Source organism: Antechinus flavipes, chromosome 1, assembly GCF_016432865.1.
Source record: "Antechinus flavipes isolate AdamAnt ecotype Samford, QLD, Australia chromosome 1, AdamAnt_v2, whole genome shotgun sequence".
Lineage (NCBI taxonomy): Eukaryota > Metazoa > Chordata > Mammalia > Dasyuromorphia > Dasyuridae > Antechinus > Antechinus flavipes.
In genome coordinates this window covers 337,628,870-337,651,687 of record NC_067398.1, presented here as the reverse complement: position 1 = coordinate 337,651,687, position 22,818 = coordinate 337,628,870, and the positions used below count along the sequence as shown (strand labels likewise).

The window sequence follows — 22,818 nt, the reverse complement described above, 5'->3', positions numbered from 1 at the left end:
GTCTAGGTGGTCTTAGGATTACTGCTATATTTCTCCTAGAAGCTGCACCCCAATCAATCTGATTTTTCTTGCATAGCATGACAAATATGCTTAGAATTGCACATGTTTAACCTATATCCAGTTGCTTGCTGTCTTGGGGAAGGGGGTAGGGAGAGAGAGAGGGAGAAGAATTGCACATGTTTAACCTATATTTAATTGCTTGCTGGCTTGGGGAGGGAGAGAAGAATTGCATGTTTAACCTATATTCAATTGCTTGCTGTCTTGGGAGGAGGAGAAGAATTGCACATCTAACCTATATTCAATTGCTTTCTGTCTTGGGGGGGGGGGAGAGGGAGAGAGGAAGGAAAATTTGGAACACAAGGTTTTGCAAAGGTGAATGTTGAACACTATCTTTGCATGTATTTGGAAAAACAAGATACTATTAAAAATAAAATAAATCTGATCTTGTCAAAGGGATATAAAAGAAGGGATGCCATCTACCCTTCATTTTACCAAGGGAAAGTGACTTGCCCAGAACAATATAATGCAATTGGGGTAGTGAGATCTTCTGACTTCCAGGCCAGTGGCCTTGGCAGGTTATCTCCCTGACACTCCTCTACCATGCTCTCCCCAACCTTGTTGTCCTTCCTTATTCCTCTCTGCCCTTGGTGCCCCTCAGCTTACTCTCCTGCAGTATTTAGCAAAGTTTTCAGTATAATTCAATATGATTTTACAGATTGAGTCAACAAGCATTTATTAAGCATTTTCTTTGTGCCTGTGAAAATGCAAATACAAACAAAAACAAAAAAAAGACAATTCTTGCTCTTAAGGAGCTTGTATTCAACTAAGAGAGTCAACACATTTAGGGAAATTGTGTCTAAGAAAAGGAGTTTTGAATACTATAGCATCCCAGCTGTCCCCCTCCAAACTTTCTAGTCATTTTACATTCTATCTGTCTGACTGAATCCTGGGCATCCAGGCCTATTTGCTTTTCTTGAAGGCCTTTCTTTCATCTCTATACAATTGGCCTCCCACCTTTCTGCCTTTATAATTGCTGTTCCCATGGAATACTCTCCCTTCCCAGCATCCCAAACATAAATGGGCCTAGGAGCACCAGCTCTGAAGTCAGAAGGACCCGAATTCAAATCTGGTCTCAGACACTTAACACTTCCTAACTGTGTGACCCTGGGCAATTCATATAACCCCAATTGCCTCAACAAAAAAAAAAGGGGGGGCGGCTATGAAGGTTGCTCTTTTTTTTTTTTTTAATAGTGTTTTACTTTTTTAGACACATGCAAAGATAGTTTTCAACACTCACCTTTGCAAAGACTTTCTAGCATCCTCTGAGACTCAAGTTAGGTGCCACCTTTCTCTGGAAGCTTTTCCTAATTATTCCCTCCCTGCTTCCCTTCCTACCCCTCCCCCCCCCCAGGCTAATGCTGTCCCCTCAAAGGTTATCTGCATGTCCTAATTGATATATACTGTCTCTTACATCAGAATGTAAGCTCTTTAAGGGGAGGGACTGTCTGCTGTTTCTGGGCATCCCCAGCGTTGAGCCCTGGACTTGGTACCTTCTAAAAACTTCACAGAGAAAAATCATCCTTGCATATGTTTTGAAAATAAAAAGCTTCAAGAAAAAAAAAAAGAGAGAGAGAAAATTAAAAAAAAATGATGATAATAATAGCACCTAGCTAGGTTGCTGTGAGGATCAAATGAAATAATATAAATAATAATATTTGTAAAGCCAAAAAAAAAAAAAAAAAAACTTCGCAAAAGCTTTTTGATTGATGGGGAAATCACTGAACGGTAAGTGCTCCCTAGGACAATTGATTGACATCCCTTTCTAGAAAGCAGTGGTACTACTGTTTCTTCCTGTGTGATCACTAATTATTAACTCTACCTTCAGTGACCTATTATCTAAGATAATAGCTTCCAGCTAATATGCTGAGTTTCTCCCCCAGAGAATTCTGATGCAAGCATTGTTTTTTACTGTTTCCACAGTCAAGAGGTGCTGCCTGGAATGTCTTCCAGCCTCCTTGTCCCTTCCAGCAGCCCGAAGTGAGAGGATCCATGGAAAGAAGATGATTTACTGAATGACCCATGGGACTTCAAGACTCAGCACTTGACCTGTATTTCCATCTCTGTTGTCGACTCCCCAGGTGATTTGGAGTAAGTTTGGTGACTTTTCTGGGCCTTAGTTTCTGTCTATAAATTGGCAAAGCTGCTCTATGTACAAGATCCTTCATAGGAAATAAAAGGCACTTAAGGCCATAAATAGGCCTATGAAGGTTGCTTTTTTTTTTAATAGTATTTTAATTTTTTAGGTACATGCAAAGATAGTTTTCAAGATTCACCTTTACAAAATCTTGTGTTGCAAATTTTTTTCCCTCTTTTATCTTCCCCAAGACAGCAAGCAATCCTATAAGTTAAACATGTGAAGGCTGCTCTTAATTCCTTATGCCTGGGCTGTGGACAATTCTCAAGTTGTTTCATTTTGGCTTTATGATGTATTATAGAAATAACCATGTGATGTCCTTGAATTGTTTTCAGAAGGCTTAGATTCAAATTCTGTTTCTTTCTCTTATTCTCTTATTATTTTACTTATTATATTCTCTTATCTAACCCTGGGCAAATTACTTATCCTACTGATACCTGTTTTCCTTCTGTGTATAATAGAGACGTCTTGTCTCTATAAACTATAAATCTAAACTATAACCTATACTATTATAGGTTTTCTATACTATAAATCTAAACTATAAATCACTCTGGAAAAGTGGAGTTCCTTTATTTTAATCACATCCAACTCTCTGACCTTGTTTAGAATTTTCTTGGCAAAGATTACTGGGGCAGTTTCATATTTCCTTTCTCTAGCTTATTTTGTAAATGGGGTTAAGTGACTTGCCCAGGATAACACAGCTAATAAGTGTCCGAAGCTGTATTTGAACTCACAAAAATAAGTGTGTATTTGAAAAATAAAAAGCTATTATTTTTAAAAAGAAAGGTTGTGTTCTAAGATAGTGGAGGGGTTTCATACCAGTAAAATCACATGTATTTATTTGTTTTGTAAGACTGACACATTTCTCAGAAAGTGAGCATGAGGTAAATTTATCTAACTCAAAATTCTATTCTCAATACTCCTGAGTGAATGGACCATCTTAAGCCATCCTACTGAGAACCCTATAAATAATTCTTTTTATTGTAAGAAATGGATGCTTTGTGTATTTCCTTTTGAAAGTTTAGAAATTTGTTCAAATCAAATTTAAAGTAGGTTCTTTCTGGGTAGGTCCCTCCCTCTAGCCTCCTGCAGATTTAGCTTTCTATCAGTTATTCATTTCTGCAACTTAAGCATCATCTAACAAGTTAGTTATCCTGGGACTACTCCCATTGTCTCTGCTTCTGTAAACTTAGCATCATAATGTCGGCATATAGTAAGTGCTTAGAAAATGCTTATTGATTAGCAGAACCAGCTCAGGATTACTTCTTTTGGTAGAAGGAAGGTAACTGACAAGTTTGGGAGGAACAAAGTCTTTGTTTTATTGTTTGACAGGCTTCAAGCCCAGCATGGAGCCAGGGTGCATAGAGAACCTCTCCATTCTCTACCAAAGTTCAGACTTCATTGTAGTCAACAAGCATTGGGACCTCCGCATTGACAGCAAGATGTGGTATGAGACCCTGACTCTGCAGAGTCAGCTGAAACACCGGTTCCCAGAGCTGGCTGATCCTGACACCTACTACGGCTTCAGGTGTGGGGCCCAGGATTCCCTGAGCATCAGAAATGGAGGTGCTGATAAAAGCAGGGCCCTGCTGAGTAGGAAAGAAATCTGGGATTCTCTAGTCCTGTGCTATATGGCAAATATGTGGCCCATTGGCCCCGGGCAAGCCACTTCACTGCTTTTTCTGGGCCTGTTTCCTTCCATGAAGAAGTTCTATAAAGTTCCTTTGAATTTAATATTTTTAGCCTATTATTCTAATAAAATTCATAGCAACTTACATTTTAATGCATCATTTTATGGTTTGTACATCTCTTTTACATATGTCATCTTAGCTAAGATTCTCAACAAACAATCTTATAAAAGAGGTAACTCAGTATTTACAAGTGACTAAACTAAACCTTAGTGCAACTTTTCATGCAATGGAAGGTGTTCTGGATTTTGGAGTCAGAGGATTTTATTTTATTTTTTGTTCTTTTATTTTTTTAAATTTTATAAAATTTTACAATATTTTCTTTTTCCAAATACATGAAAAGATAGTTTTCAACATTCACCTTTGCAAAACCTTCTGTTCTAAGTTTTTCTACCTCTTTCTCCCTCCCTCTCCCCAAGATAGCAAACAATCCACTATAGATTAAACATGTGCATTTCTTCTAAACATATTTCCTTATTTGTCACATTGCACAAGAAAAATCAGATCAAGGTGGGGAAAAAACACAAGAAATTTAAAAAAAAAAAAAAAACAAGCAAACAACAATAATAACAAAGATAAAAATACTGTGTTTTGATCCACATTCAGTTTCCATAGTTCTCTCTCTGGATACAAATGGCATTTTTGCCATCTCAAGTCTATTAGAATTGCCTTGAATCACCTCATTGTTGGAAAGAGTCAAATCTATTACAGATGATCATCACATAAACTTGTTGCTGTGTACAGTGATCTCCTGGTTCTGCTCATTTCACTTAGCATTAATTTATATAAGTCTCTCCAAGTCTCTCTGTATTCATCCTGCTGGTCATTTCTTGAACAGTAATATTCCATAACATTCATATACCACAATTTATCCAGCCATTCTCTAGCTGATGGGCATCCACTCAGTTTCCAGTTTCTAGCCACTACAAAAAGGGGCTGCCAAAAACATTTTTGCACATGTGGGTCCTTGTATCTCTTTTATGATCTCTTTGGGATTCAGACAAAGGATATGGTGTTCAATTCCTGCTCCACCATACTATTTCTATGACCTTGGGATGGGGCTCAGTTTCCTCATCTTTAAAAGAAAGATTTTGGTCTGAATGACCTCTGAGGTCTCTTTTAGTTCCAAACGTGGTTCCAAAAATAAATGAATGAATGAATGAATGAATAAATAGATGGATGGATAAATGAATGAATGAGACAGAGGACAGACAGACAGATAGATAGATAGATAAGTGAATGAATGAATAAATGAAAGTTCTTTGTTCAGTGTTTCCCAGTCAGAGAAGTCACTGGTGGGAACTGGGAGGGAGGGGTGTGGATTTCCTGCCCTAAAGTGTGGTCATTTCTGTGGCATCAAACTGACCTTTACCCTCCCCTCCCCCTTCCTGCTGTCTCTGGCCAGAGCCACAGGATGTCCAATGGGTTTTGTGTCTGCCCCCAGGTTCTGTCACCAGCTGGATTTCTCCACCAGTGGAGCGCTTTGTGTGGCTTTGAACAAGGCAGCGGCTGGCAGGGCCTACAAGTGCTTCAAGGAGCGGCAGGTCACCAAAGCCTACCTTGCCCTGGTATGTGACCCCAGGACTATGAGAGTGAGGTTGTACCTTACTAGGTTTGGGGGGTTAGAAGGTGGGGGAGTGAGAGATGCAGGGGAGGTAGAGGTGGCTTAATTTATGGGGCCCTTGATGGCCATTACCAGAGATGCCCTTATAAAACAACTTTAGCCATCCCCCACACTAACATCTTTGATAGGTTGTGAAAGTAAACTTGGGATATGTGGGAAATCCCTAAGTTAGTCACATTTCTCCTTTGCTGGAAAACTTTCAAGTGGCGCCCCCCCCTCCCAATCCATGCCATAATCCATGGGTCCATGGGACCCTAACCTAACATTCAAGGCCTTTCCTTCCTTCCTTCCCTGCATTCTCCCCTTCACCACTCCACTTTCTAACCAAAAAGAATGATTTGTTCACATCTACTTTCCTGCTTTTGTGACACCCCACAGCTGGAATGCTTCTCCATCCATTACCTCTCTCAGTGGATTGCCCCCCTGAACTTTAAGGTCCACCTTTAATGGTGCTTTTTCTATGAAGTTTTCTCCAATTCCTCCTCATCTCCCCATCTGAGTTTATAACATGTGGTACCTCTCTTAGGTACTCATTGTCTGTTACTTGTATTAATGTTTATGCATTCAGAAAAAATCCTCATTATTGTCATTGTTATAAACCCAGCTTAATTTTGACTCATTCTAAGGGGCCTTCCCTGACCATTCTAGCTTACGCCAATCTCTTCAACTCCTACAGTAATTAATTATTGCCACACAATTCAACACCTGATCACAAACTATCTCTTATAGTGTGCTCTATTTCAAATCAGATAATTTGCAAATTATTCTTCCGCAGTGCCTTGCAAATAGTAGATATTTGTTCTTGAGAATATCTTGAGAGAAGGAAGATAATGAAGTGCCCTTGAGAAAAACAGGGTCCTTCTCTGGAGATTCCCCATGGAGGGACATATTCCTCATTTATTCTGGAGAGATCAGTTATTCATTCACCAAACCTATTCTGCCTAGTGTGTGATTGGATTTAGTTAGGCATTGTGGGACAAGGCAAAAATATAAGTGAAATAGAGCAACTTTTCCCATTCGTAACCCAGTTTTTACCCAAGAAATTTTTCATGATCCCATGTATATAAGTATATAAAATAGGTATACAAATCAAACATTTACTGATTTTAAATCATAATTTCACAACCCCCACATTCAGTTACAAGACCCCATATGAGGTCATCCACACTTTAAGAAGCTGGGAAATAGAAGATGCTACAAGCTGGCGGAAGTAGAAGAAGGGAAAAAGCATTTATATAACATTTACTATGTGCAGTGCACTTTTTTTGGTAATTAATTTTTTTCTTTACACATAACTGAAAATAATGTTATAGTAAATAAGTTATCTACAACTGTGCAGTAATGTGTTGCACAATAAATTATCTAGAAGACAGCAAAAATACATCATTAATATGCTAAACACTTTATAAATTATATAAATTGTCTAATTTGAAATAGAGCATACCATAAGAGCTAGTTTGTGATCAGGTGTTGATTTATGGCCATAATTAATTGCTGTAGGAGTTTGGAGGGACTGGTATAAGGATAAAGGAGTCAGGGAAAGCCCCTTAGAGGAGGGGAAGCTTGATGATGATGATGATGATGGTGATGATATGTATTTCTATGGTACTTTGGGGTTTAAAAATTTTCCAATCACCAATCCTGTAAGTTGGATATTATAAATATTTTCCCCATTTTACAGATGAGCAAACTCAAGTGTAGAGAAATCAAATGACTTCTTAGGGTTACACAGTAAGTATTTAGTTCAAAATTAGAATCCGGGTCTCCCAGGTCCAAATGGGCCTGTTCTGTTTTGTGAGCCTTCTTATATAAATAGGTACTAAAGTGGCATTTGGTAAATTGTTTTGAACTATTTTCAGGGTTCGTGATTTCTTTCTTATTCCAAAGGTTCGAGGCCATGTGCAAGAGAGCAGAATGACCATCAATCATGCCATTGGGAAGAATACTACAGAAGGCCTGACCCACATGATGTGTATTGAAGGGACAGAAGGTAGGGAGCCTAGACCTTCTTAGCCTCCTTTCACCAAATTGCCCTAAGTGTGCTCTTAACTCTCAGGCTAAGAGTCTTTCCCTCCCTGATGGATTCTTCTGTGAAGGCAAAACTAGGCCATCTTTTATCTCATTTCTCACCTAGCCTTGACAATGGAAGAGGCGTGGCCTCAGACAGACTTTGGCTTGGGCTTTAAATGGCCAAGGTCTCCCATTGCATCCACACTAGTCTTTCTGATCTGTGTCTTGCCACTGGACCTAGATAACTCTGGAGGGGAAAGTGAGGCAGATGACCTTGCACAGCCTCCCTCATTTGAAAGTCAATATATCACCTTCCTGGGGTCATTGGTCCCTTTTGAGATCAAAGGATGAACAGCAACAATGTTTTTGTTGTATAAGCTTGGAATGTAAACTTCCACAGAGCAGGACTAGGGTCTGAGTAGGTCAGGTTTTATTCTATATGAATGAATTTAATTTTGGGGCCATACTTTATTATTAAGCCAATGAACAACCAAGAACAGCTTCTGAGGCAAGAATACACTCTCAAGGAATCCATGGTCTAAGGGCACAACATATAGACATGTTGTCTAAGGAAATGTGCCTACTGAAAGGAAAGGGACAATCCAAGACTTTATGTGGGCCTGTGGAGAGAAGGAACATGGGAGGAAATCCAGGAGGGTCTTTCTGCAGATCCACTTGTTTAAGTCAGGATTTACCCCTGGGCATCCCACAATTTCTCTTTTCTTATTCTTACTCCTCAGGCTGTGAGAATGCCAAACCGTGCCTGACAGAATTAACAGTCCTAGAGCGTGGAGTGTATGATGGTGATCCAGTCTCCAAGGTCCTCCTCCAGCCCCTCACAGGTAAGATAACCACCACCTCACAGCTCACCTGGCCAAGGTCAGGGGAGACATCTGAATGTTTTGTAGTAAGGAGGTGAGATAAGTGACTGCTTCTGGAGAAATTAACTTTGTGTGGTGGGCTGCCCCAAGATTGCATGGTGAACTTCCCCACTGAGGAAAATTTAATATCTCCATAACTCTGAATAGTTATAAAGTACTCTCACAAATATCCTCTCATTTAGCCTTATGCTGTCATAGGAATTGTCTTATATCTGGAAAATTGAGACTTAATGAGACCTGGTGACTTAAGAGATTGGTATTCATAGCTTAAAGGTCTCTTTGAGATTTTCTAGTCTAACCTTTTCATTTTTATTTACTTTTAAATTTTTTTTTAATAAGAAAAATGTATTGCTTCTTCCTCCATTGGGGGAAAAAAGGAGCAAAAAGGGGGGGAAAAAACCTCATGTAAGAAATAGGATAATTGAGCAAAATAAATTCCCTTATTGGTTATATCCAAAAAAATGTACTTTATTCTCTACCCTGAATCTATCACCTCTCTGCCAGGCTGTGAGTAATAGCCTTTTATCATCCTTTTGAATCTTGAATTAGACATATTATAGATTAGATTAGTGTTATAAATGAAGTAGCCAAATTGGGTAAGTGGCAGGACTAGGATTCAAAACCAGATTTTTTTTGACTGATATTATTGTTATTAATTGACATTTATACAAGGGATCCCAAATGCTATTTTAAGCTACTGAAGCTTACCCTTGTAGCATTTTTAAGCTTGTAAATCTCAGCTGGAATAGAATTAGCACCAGTGCTTTGCTACATGAAAGTAATCTAATAGCCTTGTTCATCATTTCAATCCTACCTTTCCCACCACAGCCTCCTATGGCCCACTGGGGAGAGGGGGTTGGCATATAACTAATCATCTATAACAGCTCTCTTCCCTCAACCTTGCCACACGCTGGTCCCCTTCTCCCTCCAGCTGACATCGTGGTTGTGGTGTGTACCCCGAGCTCTGAGCAGTGACAGCCTCATCCCCAAAGCTAAGGTATACCTTAGCTTTCCCCCCAATCCCACCTCTTTCAGACTTCCCTTTCATTGATAGGTTCCACAATCCTTGCAGTTACTTAGGGTCATAATCTTTGGTTCATAGATGCTTTATTCTTCCTCATCCCAGAAAGTCAGTCATTTGGTAAATTTTGCCCTTTCTAATCCCAACCACATCTCCTTTTCTATCCCCTTTTCTGTACTTACACAGCCACCAGCCTAGTTCAGGCCTTCATTACCTTTCCCCAGGACTATTTCTGTAGCTTTCTAAGCTTTCTACCCTGCCTCAAGTCCCTCCCTTCTCCAATGCCTCCTCCCTTTGGCTGCCAGATTGAAAACTGACCCTACTAAAAGCACCATCTGACCATAGTACTCCATAAATTCTAATGACTTCCTATTGACTCTAGGATCAAATACTATTTCGTTTTTGCCACATCCTTTTAAAGTGTCCATTTTTTTGCATAAATTTTATCATGTTATCATTACTATAATGGTGCATATATATCATTTATGAATAAATAGAAAAATATTGTGGATGTGTGCTAAAAGTGTTTTTGCTGATAGGGATATATTTTCAAAAAATTTAGAGCCTGCAGCTCTGGAGAGTAATAAAGAGTAAAATACGGGCAGAGGAAGTGAGAGTAATGAAAAGAGGGTGAAGAATTCTTTTGATCTGGGAATGATTGCTGCCCATCCTATTTAGGTGGAGTTTGGAGAAAAGGACTTTCAAGTGCCCATCACTGACCCCAAACTCCAGAAAACTTGAGCTGTGAGATGCCTTAAGAAAAGCCCTGGACTTGCCCCAGCTCTGGCTCCACCTATCAGGTGTGTGCCCTGCCCCTCAAAGACCCTGTAAATGTAAACGATGATACCTTCACTTCTTATTTCCCAACTCGTTGTTTTTAAGTTTTAATTTAACTATTAAGCACTTAATAGTGCTGTACAAATATGGTCTTTCATTAAGAGATAGGTAAGTGATGTGATGAATAGGGTCCAGAAGTAGAACCTGGAAAGCTAAGGTGCAAATTCTACTTTGGACATTTACTAGCTGTGTGACTGGCAAAAAAAATCATCCAGTCTCTTTAAGGCTTCGGTTTGTTTCCTTCTCTTAAAATGAAAGGGCCTAGACTCGTTCGGCCCATACTCTTTTCCAGCTTGAAATCCTATGATTCAGACTAAAAGGCTTCTCCAATCAGGAAAGATGGGTTAGCATCTCAGTAACGGGATAAGGGCAGATGACGGCCCCTGTCTGCAAAAACCCAATAAAACTGTAATCTGAGGGAGGAGATTTCGGACAAATGGGGCAAGCCATTTTCCTTTTCTGTAAAGAGGTGAGGGAATGGGACTAGATTTCCTCCATGATCTCCTTCCAGGGCAAAATGCAGTGATCGTAAGGCAGCAAGAGGGAGGATGATGTCAAAAAGGGCCAGGTCCCAGAGGGAGGGCTAGCTCCGGGCCAGCAGGTGTTCTTGACGCTGTGTTCTCCCGAAGGCCGGACACATCAGCTACGAGTACACTGCAGCAGCAGTGGGTACCCCATTGTGGGAGACTTCACCTACAGCTTCAAGAAGGATAGCCGCCCTTTCCGTATGATGCTGCATGCCTTCTATCTCCGCATCCCCACGTGCGGGGAGCTCATCGAGGTGAGCACACCCGACCCCTTCGTGCCCACGCTGGATGCTAACTGGCAGCCCCAGCAGTTGGTCCACCCCCTGGAGCAGGTCATCCAGACCCTGAAGGCCACAATGGACCCACCCCCTGGGGACACTTCACCCAAAGTTGGCCAGAATGTGGTCACTCAGGAGAGCAGCGCCAAAGAATCGGAGGAACAGCGGGCCAGGTGCCAGCAGTGGCTGGCCGAATGGGCCGCGGAACCGGAGAACTGAACTGCTCCTAACCCCTGCCTGTCCTTGGAAAGGGGCTCGGGGATGTGCCATTAGGAAGCCCATTCCTTCTTTCTAACCCAGACTTTGAGTGTGAAGAGGTAGGGACTTCCTGGGGGGCTTGGCTCAGCCAGAGAGGAGTTTCTTCTCCTTCCCTCCCTCCCCCACCAGCCTCCCCACTCCTACAGCCAGCACTTCCAAGCCTGAGGAAACTGAACATCAATCAGCATTATTCCCAAGAAGTGGGGATGGGCTGGTTCTGTAAAGGAAACAGCTAACTAACCCCTGATTCCTCATCCCTGAGCACCTACAGTATGCAGCCAGAAGTGGATTCACTGTCCGGAGTGGGAGAGTGAGTGTGGATCCAATGTTTCCTTGTCACGTCCGCAGGCACTGGGTCTGGAGTCAGGAAGCCCTTAGTTCAAAGCCAGTCTCAGACACTTACTCGCTAGGTGATCTTGGGTAAGTGACTTAATTTTTACCTCAGTTTCCTCATCTGTAAAATAGGGGTCATAATAGTACTCCCAGGTTTGTGGTGAGGATCAAATGAGAGAATATCTCTAAAGTGCTTAGCCTCATGCCTGGGACATAATAAATGCTATAGGACTGCTATCATTATCATTATTATCATCACTGTGTGTCAGGAGATTATCCAAAATAAGGAAAGGGAAAAATGGTCTCCCTCGCAAGTTTTGGTTTCTCTGACCTGGGAAACAAAATCTCTTGTTGAAAATAATTCAGAAGGCAGAGCTTATCACTAGGCTATCTGCTTACAGTCACCCCCATTTAATAAATGAGAAAACTGAGTCCAGAGAGGTTACTTTTCAAGGTCATGTAGTTTCTTAGCCACCTCTCCTGATTCCTCTAGAGTGCCTGTATTTGGGGGGAAGATTTTTTTTTTTAATCAAGATAGGGTGGGAGGTGGGAGGATAATTTTTCACTATAGTGGAGCATGGATGCCACGTGCCAGATTTACTTGTTACCATGGGATAGAGGAGGTTGGTAAGTTCATATAGGATGCTGCTCCACTCAGTCTCAGGTACTTGCTGGCACTGAGCCCCTTCCCACCATCCCTTGCCCACCCAGACAGGACAGATCCTGAAGTGCTCGGGGTGCTCTGGGGAGGGAAACTAATTACGCCATGTGATAGTGTAGAGCATTCTTTCACCAGGAGAGGGCACCAGGGGTCCACAGGTGATTAATGCTTCCAGCTCAGGTTGTGAAGTTGGTCCTGCAGCTATTTATGTCTGGTCCTCACCTGGCCCCCAAAGCCCTGTCTGATTAGAGAAGGCTCAATCTCCAGGACCCTTGTACATAGAACAAAGTGTTTGGGTTAGTTCTTCTCCCAATATCTAAGTCATTTGCCAAGTCCTTTTGATTTTAGCCCTGTAACCTGATTCATCCTTTCCTGTCCATTCTGGATGCCAACATTCATTATCCTTGGCCGAGGCCATCAAAACAGCCTCCTACCTGTTCTCCTTGCCTCCATTCTTTCCCTTTCAGTGCTATTTCTTACGCACTCTCTAATCATGTTGTCTCTTGCTGGGTTCCCTCTTGCCTGAGGTGGAGTCCAAATTGCTGATCCTGGTCTTGCCAGCCTTTCAAGATCTGGCTGTTAAGCTTTTAAGCCTTATCTCCTGCTCTCCCCTTTCATATCTCCTCTGCTTCAGCCAGTATTATATTTTGACCACACCAGGATCATCCCTGCCCATAGCCTCTAGCTTGGGCTTTGTACTCTGCTTAGAAATGTCTTTGCCCTCTCCTTTTAAAATCCTTCTTGTCCTTCAAGTCTTAATGAAATGCTATGGATTGGATATTTAAAACAAGAAGAGAAATTAGAGCTCATCTTGCCCAATCATATCATTTTACAGATGGGAAAACTGAGGCACAGACAGGTTTGGGTTTTTTTTTTTTTTAAGTGACTTGACTCTCCTCACTACTCATACAGCCAGTAATCCCAGTTCACACTGTCACCACCTTGTGCCAGGCCTATGAAATAGCTTTCTACCCTGTCTTCTTGACTCAGATTTCCTTCCTTCGCAAATCCATCCTTCCTATGACAGCTGAAGTTATTTTCCCAAAGTGCAGGTATGACCTTGTCATTTCCTTAGTCAAAAAAAGCTGTGGTATTAAATACCACAAATAGAAACTGTGATATTAAAAAGTGGCCCCGGCCTTGTTAGACATCAGTCCTATTCCTATACACTGCACCTCCTGCTGTTTGCCCTGCCTCTTCCCCACACCTGGCATTGACTCCCTCCCTACCTCTGCCTCCTGCACAAGATTCAGCTTGAGCACCTGCTAAGTGAAGCCTTTATTCCATCCCCTATTCCCCCAGTACTAGTCCTTCCTCTCCAAACTACCTTGTAATTAATGCATTTACATAGTATGTATTTAATTTAATTTATATAACTGTATTCTCTTCCTGATAAGAGTGTAAGCTCCTTGAGAGCAGGGAATGTTTAATTTTTGTCTATGATTAGCACAGTGCCTGGCACATAGTGGGCACTTAAATAGTTAACTGATTGCCCAGTGTCACTCAGGTAATATGTAGCAGTCAGGATTTGAATCTAGGTTTTCCACCTCCAGATTCAGTACTCTTTTTCAGGAAGCCTTTCCTCATGCTCCCCCCTCACCCCCCCCCCACCCCAGCTCAGAGTGAACTTCCCCTCAAAGCTGACTTACATTCTATGGGGGTACTGCCGGACCTCTCTTCCCAACAAGATTGTGAACTCTCTGAGGGCAAAGATAGCATCTTCTTCTGTCTTGCAAAAAATAGCCTCACATGAGGCTGAGAATAAGGTCGATGTTCAATAAATGAAAATTTCAAAGAAGCTCATGAACTGATTTTTCAGTGAGGGGTGACAAAGCCAGCCACAGACTTCAGTAGAGATTTATGCTGAAGAAAGCCTCTTGGTCTAGCTCCAAGGACCAGTTCCTACCACCCAGGAAGGTCTTACGGTCCCTTACTTTCCCCATCTGACTCAGAGGAGAGGCTAGTGAGTGGACTTTGTAGATACGGGTATCTTCATGTAGCACAGATCTGTGCCAGATTGTCTCTAAGCAAATGAAGATCTGTGAAGGATCCAGATCTAAAAAATGTGTTAGACCATTAGCAGTTTTCCCTGACCCCCCACCTCCTAGAAACCATCCTTGGCCGGTACTTTGCTCTTGATCCTCGGGCTAAAGCCTTTCATTATTTTTAACTTCTCCATGACTGTGAGCCTTACTCTGAAGCAGCCAGCCTCCTAAACACTTCTAGTCAGTAATGTGGTTTCTTGGGACGGAATCCAGCTCTGCCTGGTTCTTCATGCCTCCTTCTCCTTAGCAGATTTATCTATCATTGGTCCATCCTACAGTCCTTGTCATCAGCCATTCAGGGAACTTCATGCATTAAATGACAATGATGTCTCGCCTACATTCCTATATAATCGCTATCCAATTTCCCCCTTCTTCAGCCAAGGGAAAAGCTAAGATATAAAAATGGAGTACAGTTATCCCTTTTCACCTCATGATTTTTCCCATCACAGTTTTGATAAATCATGGTTCAGCATAAGAAAGAAGAGGATATTTTGGGGGAGCTTTGCAGAAGGAGGCCAATAGACCACACAGAAAAAATTTAGAAACTTAAAATCATAAATATATGTATAGTTTATGACCAAATATTTACTCCGAATTGTCCAATAAGGCAAACACCCTCTTAAAAAACAAAACAAAACAAAACAAAAAACAAATTCAGACTTCTCTGGTATGAAGGGAAGGCCAAAACATTTTAAATGAATTTTCCAGATCATCCAGGGAGGGGATAGGTTGGGTGGTCAAGGCTGGATTAGAGGACTTGCCATATTCCTAAACCCTTCATAAAAAAGGGATAACTGTAATTACATGGTATAGTGAAAAGATGACTGGATTTCATGACTGAGGTTCTAGATTCATCATCTACCTTGGCTACTTATCTCAATTACTTGGGGCAGGTGAATCAAATAATTTCTTTGGGCTTCAGCCTCTATATCTATAATAGGAAATTGAGCCAAACCTGTGCAGCTAAAAATGTCATTCTCATCAATTCAAAAGTCAGATCATCAACTCAATGCTGAAGGCATTCTGAAGATAACAACAAAATCTTTTTCTATACAGCCTTGTAAAAGAATGAAATCATACGTCTGTCCTTGAAACTCGGGCATTCATCAATCCAGGCCTCAAGTGTCCCAATTCCCAATCTATTAGAAAATGGTATAGCTGATTGAGCAAGGGAAAGCCAGTAAAGCCCAAGCTAAAAAAACAGGCCAAAAGAAGGGCCAAGAATAATAGTGAAATTCAATCTGCGCATTAAATGTACATCGTTTCTCCTTTTCTGCTGTAACCTTTTCCATCTCTCTCTTTTTTTTTTTTTTTTTTTTTTTTTGCTCTTAATGAACACTTGGGCTCAGAGTTAGAACTATCACAGAATAAAAGCCCAGACCATCTTCAGTCCCTTGATAATTATAAATATATATTAGTGAATTTATATCATATCTTCATTCACTGACTTCATGAATGGAGGCTACCGGTTTCATCTGGATTGTTATGCAGTTGTTCAGAAATAGTGGCACATCTTTGTTTATTTAAATTAATTTTCTCCATCATGGTTTAAGGACAGAGGTAGAGTTCTATTATTCATAGTCATGTTTGACTTTTTGACCCCATTGGGGTTTTCTTGGCAAAGACACTGAAACAATTTTCCATTTCCTTCTCCAGCTCATTTTACAGGTGAGGAAACTGAGGCAAACAGGGTTCAGTGATTTGTCCAGGGTCTTACAGCTAAGTGCTTGGGGCTGGATTTGAACACAAGTCTTTCTGATTCCAGACTTGGTGCTCTAACCATTGAGACACCTTGATGCCCAAAGGCAGGGAACCACAGTGGAAAAAGTACTAGTTGGGATAAGAGGGAAAATCTGCTTTGATGTTTACTACCTGTTTGACCTTGGGCCTCACATTTCTCATCTCTTAAAATGAAGGGGTTTTATATTGTGTTGTATACATAGAAATTTTTTTTGTTTGTTTTTGCCCTTATAATTTAAATTTAAAATGAATAGAAATTAAAAAATAAAATAAGGGGGTTGGGCTGGATAGTTTCTGCAGTCCATGATTCTGTGACCCAATTTAAAATCTTTTTTTTTTTTTTTTTGAAATTGGGTTTTCTTTTCCCACTCAGGCCAGAAATGCAGTGGTTACTTATAGACCCAATCCCAGTACTTATTAGAGTAGAAGCTTTAACCTACTTCATTTTTCTGACCTGGTTAGTTCAATCTGATGCAGATTTGTGCAGATCTTCATCAACTTTAGCCCTACTCTAGGTTAGAACTCCCAGACTTTGAAAAATCTATCTATTGGCTAAAAAAAAAAAATAAAGTTTATCTGGAAGAACAAAAGGTCAAGAATTTCAAGAGAATTAATGAAAAAATGTAAATGGCCTAGCTCTACCAGACCTAAAACTATATTATAAAGCAGCAGTCATCAAAATTTGGTACTGGCTGAGAAACAGAGTAGTAGATCAGTGGAAAAGGTTAGGATCACAGGACAAAATAGTGAAAAATCTATTGACTCCTTTGGGGTCAAGAATCTCTTTAGAGACTTATGTAAGTAATATAGACAAGAATTACTCATGGTAAAGAGGATATAAGAATGGGGATTTGCATTGGCGGAGGCGGTATTCCCCAAGTACATTGGAGAAGTACATGGCTGCAATGAGAATCAAGCTTCTGCTGAGCCTCCAAGGGGATCTTGTAAGCAGTAGAGTGTATGAAAGAGAATGATATGTGAGGTAAAGAAAGCTGGTGACAGATTGCAGAGGGTCTTGAATGATTGGTAAAAGGGTATGAACTTCACGCAGTAGAAAATGGGGATCCACTTAGGACTTCTGAGAGCTTGGAGTGATTACGACTTACTCTATGCCTAAGAAAAATTTGTCAGTGGTATGAAGGATGGATTGAAAGGGAAAGAGAGTGAAAGCAGTAAAACTCCTTAGAGTTAGTGTCCTCAATCTTTTCTATGTCCTGATATCCCTTTGGCAATATCATAAAACCGATGAACCCTTCTTTTTTTAAAGTTTTATTATTTTCAAAACATATACATAGATAATTTTCAACATTCATCCTTGCAAAATCTTCTGTTCCAAATTTTTTCCCTCCACCCCCTCCCCTAGACAGCAAATAATACAATTTATGTTAAACATGTGCAGTTCTTCTACACATAGTTCCACAATTATCATACTCCACAAGAAAAATCAGATCAAAAAAGAAATAAAATAAAATGCAAGCAAAGAACAAAAAAAGTGAAAATACCATGTTGTGATCCACACTCAGTCTCCACAGTCTGTACTCTTCATTACAAGACCATTGGAACTGGCCTGAATCATCTCATTGCTGACAAGAGCCACATTCCCAATGAACCCTTCTCCTAAAATGAAATGCGTAGAATTAACAAGGAGAACCAACTTTATGGAAAGAGTTGTAATTTTCTCTTATGCTAGGTAGTTCATGGACCCTAATTTCCATCAGTGGACAGTTTCATGAACACCAAGTGAAGAACCTAAGGTTTACCACAGTAGTCCAGGGCAGGTAATGACCATTATGAAAGTGGCAGAGGTGAGAAAGAGGCAAAAGGAAGAATCAAAAATAATACCAAGGATTCACATTTGGAGGATCGAGCACACGATGGTGCTGTTGACAGGAATAGTTAAGCGAGAAGGAGGCTTACGTGGGGGACAAATAATCAACTCCATTTTGGATATGTTGAGACTGAGGTGATGAAAGGAAAGCTCATTCCTTAAGGATGCCAAGGGAAGCAGTGTGGTACAGTGAAAAGAGAAGACCTGAGCTCAAATCCTATTTTTGAAGCTTTATTGTATGAACTTGGTTGAGTTACTTAATCCAAATTTCATTTTCTTAATCTATTTTTTTTAAATGATAGTTAAACTATCTGGCATTTAAGGTCACTTTCAGTTCTTGATCTATAATTTTATGACTAATGGATGGCAAAAGGATGATTGAGGGTGATGGAGAGATAGAAAGGCTAGGAGAGTGAAATACTTATGCAACCATTCTCACAAACAGGTTTCTCCAGCACTGGGGACCAGTTATTTGCTATCTATCTGGGAGATCAAGTTCAAAGCTAAATTCTCAACTCAGACACCTGTGAAGTTCCCCAACCTCAGGTATGGGGAAGAGGGCAGGGCTGAGCCAGGGAAAAAGCTAAATCCTTTAATAGTCCATGCTTGAAAAATAACAGGCACACTTTGCAGGAGTTGGGGAGGAGGGTGGTGGGAGAAATGTTCTGTCACACTTCATTTCACAGGAGCCCAGAGGAGAGAATTCAGAATCACCCTGTGGGTCAATAGCTATTGCAGGGCCTAGATGACAGGACTCTGGATATCCTGCTGTCTATTTTTACCATTGTATTATTGTGAAAAGAGCAGAAGGAAATTCAGAGGGAAATAGTTTTGGCATTATTATTGTGTTTAAAAAAAAAAAAAAAAAAGAACCACACCATTTATAATAGAGACCTGTGATTTCATTTGCTTCCTGGTGTTTGTCAAGTTCAGGATACTTTAAAAAAGATTTTTTTTTAAATGAAAAAATTACTTTATGGGTCATGTACCTTTTGCTTTGCTCTTATTGAGAATAGAAATCGCCTAATTTTTCTTGTGTAGCATGATAATTGTGGAAATATGTATAGAAGAATTGTACATGTTTAATATATATTGGATTACTTGCTGTCTAAAGGAGGGGGTGGGGGAAAAGGAAGGAGAAAAAATTTGGAATGCAAAGTTTTGCAAGGATGAATATTGAAAACTATCTTTGCATATATTTTGAAAATAAACAAAAGAAATTTTTTAAAGAGAGAGAGAGAAAAAATAGAGATATATTCCCATGGGCCAGCTCTCTCTATAGTTGATGAAAGAGCTGGATACCTGTCAATAGTGCCTACAAGTTCATTTTCTTATGGGATGACTGGCTACTTCTAGCTGCTAAGAGAAATATTTTCTCACATCTCTTTTTTGAATTTAAAAGCATAAGACTTTAATTTTCTAAGGCTAAAAGGGAGGCAGTGTGGAATAGTAGAAAGAACATAAGATTTAAACCTGAGTTCAAAACTTGACTTTGCCTCTTGTCTGGTGTGGGAGGAGATCACTATTCACTGAACCTCTCTGTGCCTCAGTCTCCTCATTTGTACAATTATGGGGGTTAGATTAGATGACCTCTAAATTTCATCTGTCCCTAATTTTTTCCTCCCAATAAAGCAATAAATAAGATGGCAGAGCTGACAATTGAACTCAGCTCTCCTAACTAAAAATCTATTTGTCTTTCTTTTGCTCCATTATTTTCTACTTTACATTATGCTTATCTCTGAAGATACCATTATTCTTCTATCCCCAATTAAAGGCATTTTCCATACCCTCAAGCTTTCCCTAGGCCCGTGGAAGAACACTATTATAAATACTGCTTGGATAAACTAGGAGTCACAAATTCTAATCCTTCTGGTGAAATGAAAAATAACCATCTTATTACTTTCCTTGCCACTGAATTCTAGCTTCTTTCTATGCTTAATACTTGTCCTGCCTCTAGTTTATAGATTCCTAAGCATTATTTTTTTTGTTTCTAAAAACAATATGTTGAATACTTAAAAAAAACACTCTGGATATAATAAAAATTCATGATTTCATATATAATCTTTTTATTATTATGAAATGTTCATGTTTGTTGGTGTTTGTCAAAATCAGAATCACAAAAATAAAGATAATTATTGTACACAAAAAAAGAAAAAAAAAATCAGACATCACTATCATTAAAAAAAAAAAACTGAAAAAATCAAGATGTCTAGTTCTCTATAGTTTTTCCATCTATAAATTTGTATGACAATATGGGTCAATTTCAATTATTTATTATCAATTGGCAAATGTCATTCGACAATATTAAGGGTATCATTTCATGGCATCTTCCTCTTTGTAAATGACAAATTCCTTCTTATGGTGAGTTCCTCTAGGGAACTTTGCCTGCATTTTTTCCTTTGTTAATTGCTGACACCTTTTAGGCATTCAGTCCACCTTGCTAAGCATCCCAAATGTGGGTTCATTAGGAATTGCCTACTTTATGGCAGCAAGTTCTCTAGGAACAGCCTGTCTTTTGGCAAATACCTCATGATAGGGTTCTTGTTAATTGTGAGTTCCACTATGGAACTTAGCCCACTTCTTTTACCTTGTTAATCACTAAACTCCTTTTTTGGAACTTAGCCTGCTGCCCACAGCATAATAAAGTCTTTGCCTCTTAATTTGGAGATGGTCTACTAAGCTTACTAATTCTTTTGAGATACCTCACAAGATCAGCCCCAAACACCAATATATTTTGGGGGTTCAACCCCTGCCCTCCATTAGTATCACTCTCTTCCTTATAGGACATGGCATCCTGCTGCCAGGTCAGTCTGCTGAACTGTCATGAAGATTGTTCCTTAAAACTGGTTTTTTTTACAGATTTAACTCTTGAACATATGGTGACTCTTCTAGTCTTGGGATCTCACAAGATCAATGGCTGCCAGCTGAAGCTTCTCATGGAGCTTTAAGGAACATTAATCCATAGATCCACAATAAGCTCTTTCCAGAGGGGCGGGAAAGAATTAAGTTAATGAATTAATAATTGTAAAGAACTTAGCACAATCCCTGGCACATAGTAAATACTATATAAATGTTAACTATTATTATTACTAATCAACTACTTTTTGAACAGTTCTGTATTCATATCTTTTTTATCTCCCTAATTATATGATCCCTCTTAGGCATTTTTTTAAATGATTTACTGATATATTCTAAAGATCCCTAGGACTTGCCATCTGACCATCTGATGTACCTTCAAGATTTCTGAATCTTAATATCTGTTTTTCAGTTGGAGCTCTTTCTTTTTCCACAGGTAGAATGTGAGCAAGGACTATAGATTTTTCTATTTGTATCACTAAAGCTTGGGATGGTATTTGGCACACAATAATCCCTTAATAAATACTTTTTCAAAGGAAAGGACATATTTTGGAGCGGGTGTGGGAAAATTGGAATACTAATGAACTATTAATCTAACCATTCTCTTTGAAACTATACCCAAAAGGCTATAAAACTGCACATACACTTTGACTCAGAAATACCACTACTAAGTGTATCACAAAGAGATTTTAAAAAAAAATCATCAACTGTGACTAACTTAGCTATTCTCAGCAATATAATGATGTAAGACAATTCTAAAGGACTCATGATGAAAGACGCTGTTCACCTTCAAAGAAAGAAGTGATGGAGTCTGAGTACAGATTGAAACATGTATATTTTTACTTTATTTTTATTGAATTTTTATGGGAGTAGTCTTTTTTTTCACAACATGACTAATATGGAAATATGTTTTGTATAATTGCATATGTATCACCTGTTTCAAATTGCTTGCCTTCTAAATGAGGGGGAAGGAGAGGGATGGTGGGAGAGAATTTGGAACTCAAAATTTTAAAAATGAATATTAAAAATTGTTTTTACATGTAGTTGGAAACAATAAAAGATAAATAAATGTTTTTTCATTCACTCATATTTTATCTTAGTATCTTTGTCTGCAATCTACTGCATTGTATATTGTAGATATTCAATAAATATGTTGACTGTTGAAGTATTTTTACCAGCACATGCCATCTCTCTGCATAGGGCAACTATCTCTTATTAAAATGATTGAGCATCATAAAATAATTGATTTTTAACTTGTAGGGATCTTAGAGGTCATCTACCCCAACTCCTTAATTTCACAGATAAGGAAATTAAGGACTAGAGAAATTAAATGTTTTTTTTTCTTTGTCATACTGGTAGGAAGCAGTATTTGAACTTGGGTTGTTTGACTTAAAATCAAGTACTCTTTTCCATGATATCAAACTTTACTCCTTGATAAAGAGATTTTTTAACAAATAAATTCAGTTCAAACAGGATTTCTGTGTTTAAGAGGTGAGGGGGAACTGAAATTGCCAGCAGGCTTTCTGTTTACCTGCTATTGTATAAGAAATCATCATTTTCTAACAAGAAGAAATTTCTGGCCAGTCACATTCATCACCAAGGAATGTCTTGGATTTTATGCTATGCTGTTTGGTATCTCAATTTAATTTTTTTCTTGTTGTTTTTACTTGTTCAGTTGGATCTGACTTTTGGAGGTTTACTTAGAAAAGATGCTGGAAGAGTTTATCATTTTCTCCTGCAGTGGATTAAGGAAAACAGATTAAGTGACTTGCCCAGCACTCTATCCACTGAACCACCTAGCTGTTTCATCTTGTTTTAATTAGGAAGCAGGAAAATTGACCTGCCATTCCTGACCGAGCCTAGTTTCTGATTTGGACATGGATTTCCTATGCTGCTATTTTCAGGATTAATTTTTACAACTCCAGCAGCATCAGCATTTACTTCCAAAACAGCAGGTCAATTTGGTCAATTCAACCCAACATCTGGTCTTTTTATGCTTAGCTTCCTCTCTTCCTCTTGGCTCCTCTGTTTATACTT

At 39.4% G+C, this 22,818-nt stretch overlaps 1 protein-coding gene across 2 annotated transcripts; it reads left to right on the top strand.

Annotated features, from left to right (window-relative positions):
• Nucleotides 1-2,049: 2,049 nt before the first annotated feature.
• Nucleotides 2,050-21,870, top strand: RPUSD1 (RNA pseudouridine synthase domain containing 1). Of its 2 annotated transcripts, none has more exons than XM_051969327.1 (6): nucleotides 2,050-2,138; nucleotides 3,527-3,722; nucleotides 5,327-5,450; nucleotides 7,394-7,496; nucleotides 8,257-8,358; nucleotides 10,885-21,870. In XM_051969327.1, the coding sequence occupies exons 2-6, from the start codon at nucleotides 3,541-3,543 to the stop codon at nucleotides 11,277-11,279; spliced, it is 906 nt and encodes a 301-aa protein (XP_051825287.1). In that variant the 5' UTR covers nucleotides 2,050-2,138; nucleotides 3,527-3,540; the 3' UTR covers nucleotides 11,280-21,870. The 2 variants fall into 2 exon arrangements, with proteins under 2 accessions (XP_051825287.1, XP_051825278.1); XM_051969318.1 differs by having other exon boundaries at nucleotides 2,052-2,148.
• The last annotated feature ends 948 nt before the right edge of the window (nucleotides 21,871-22,818 follow it).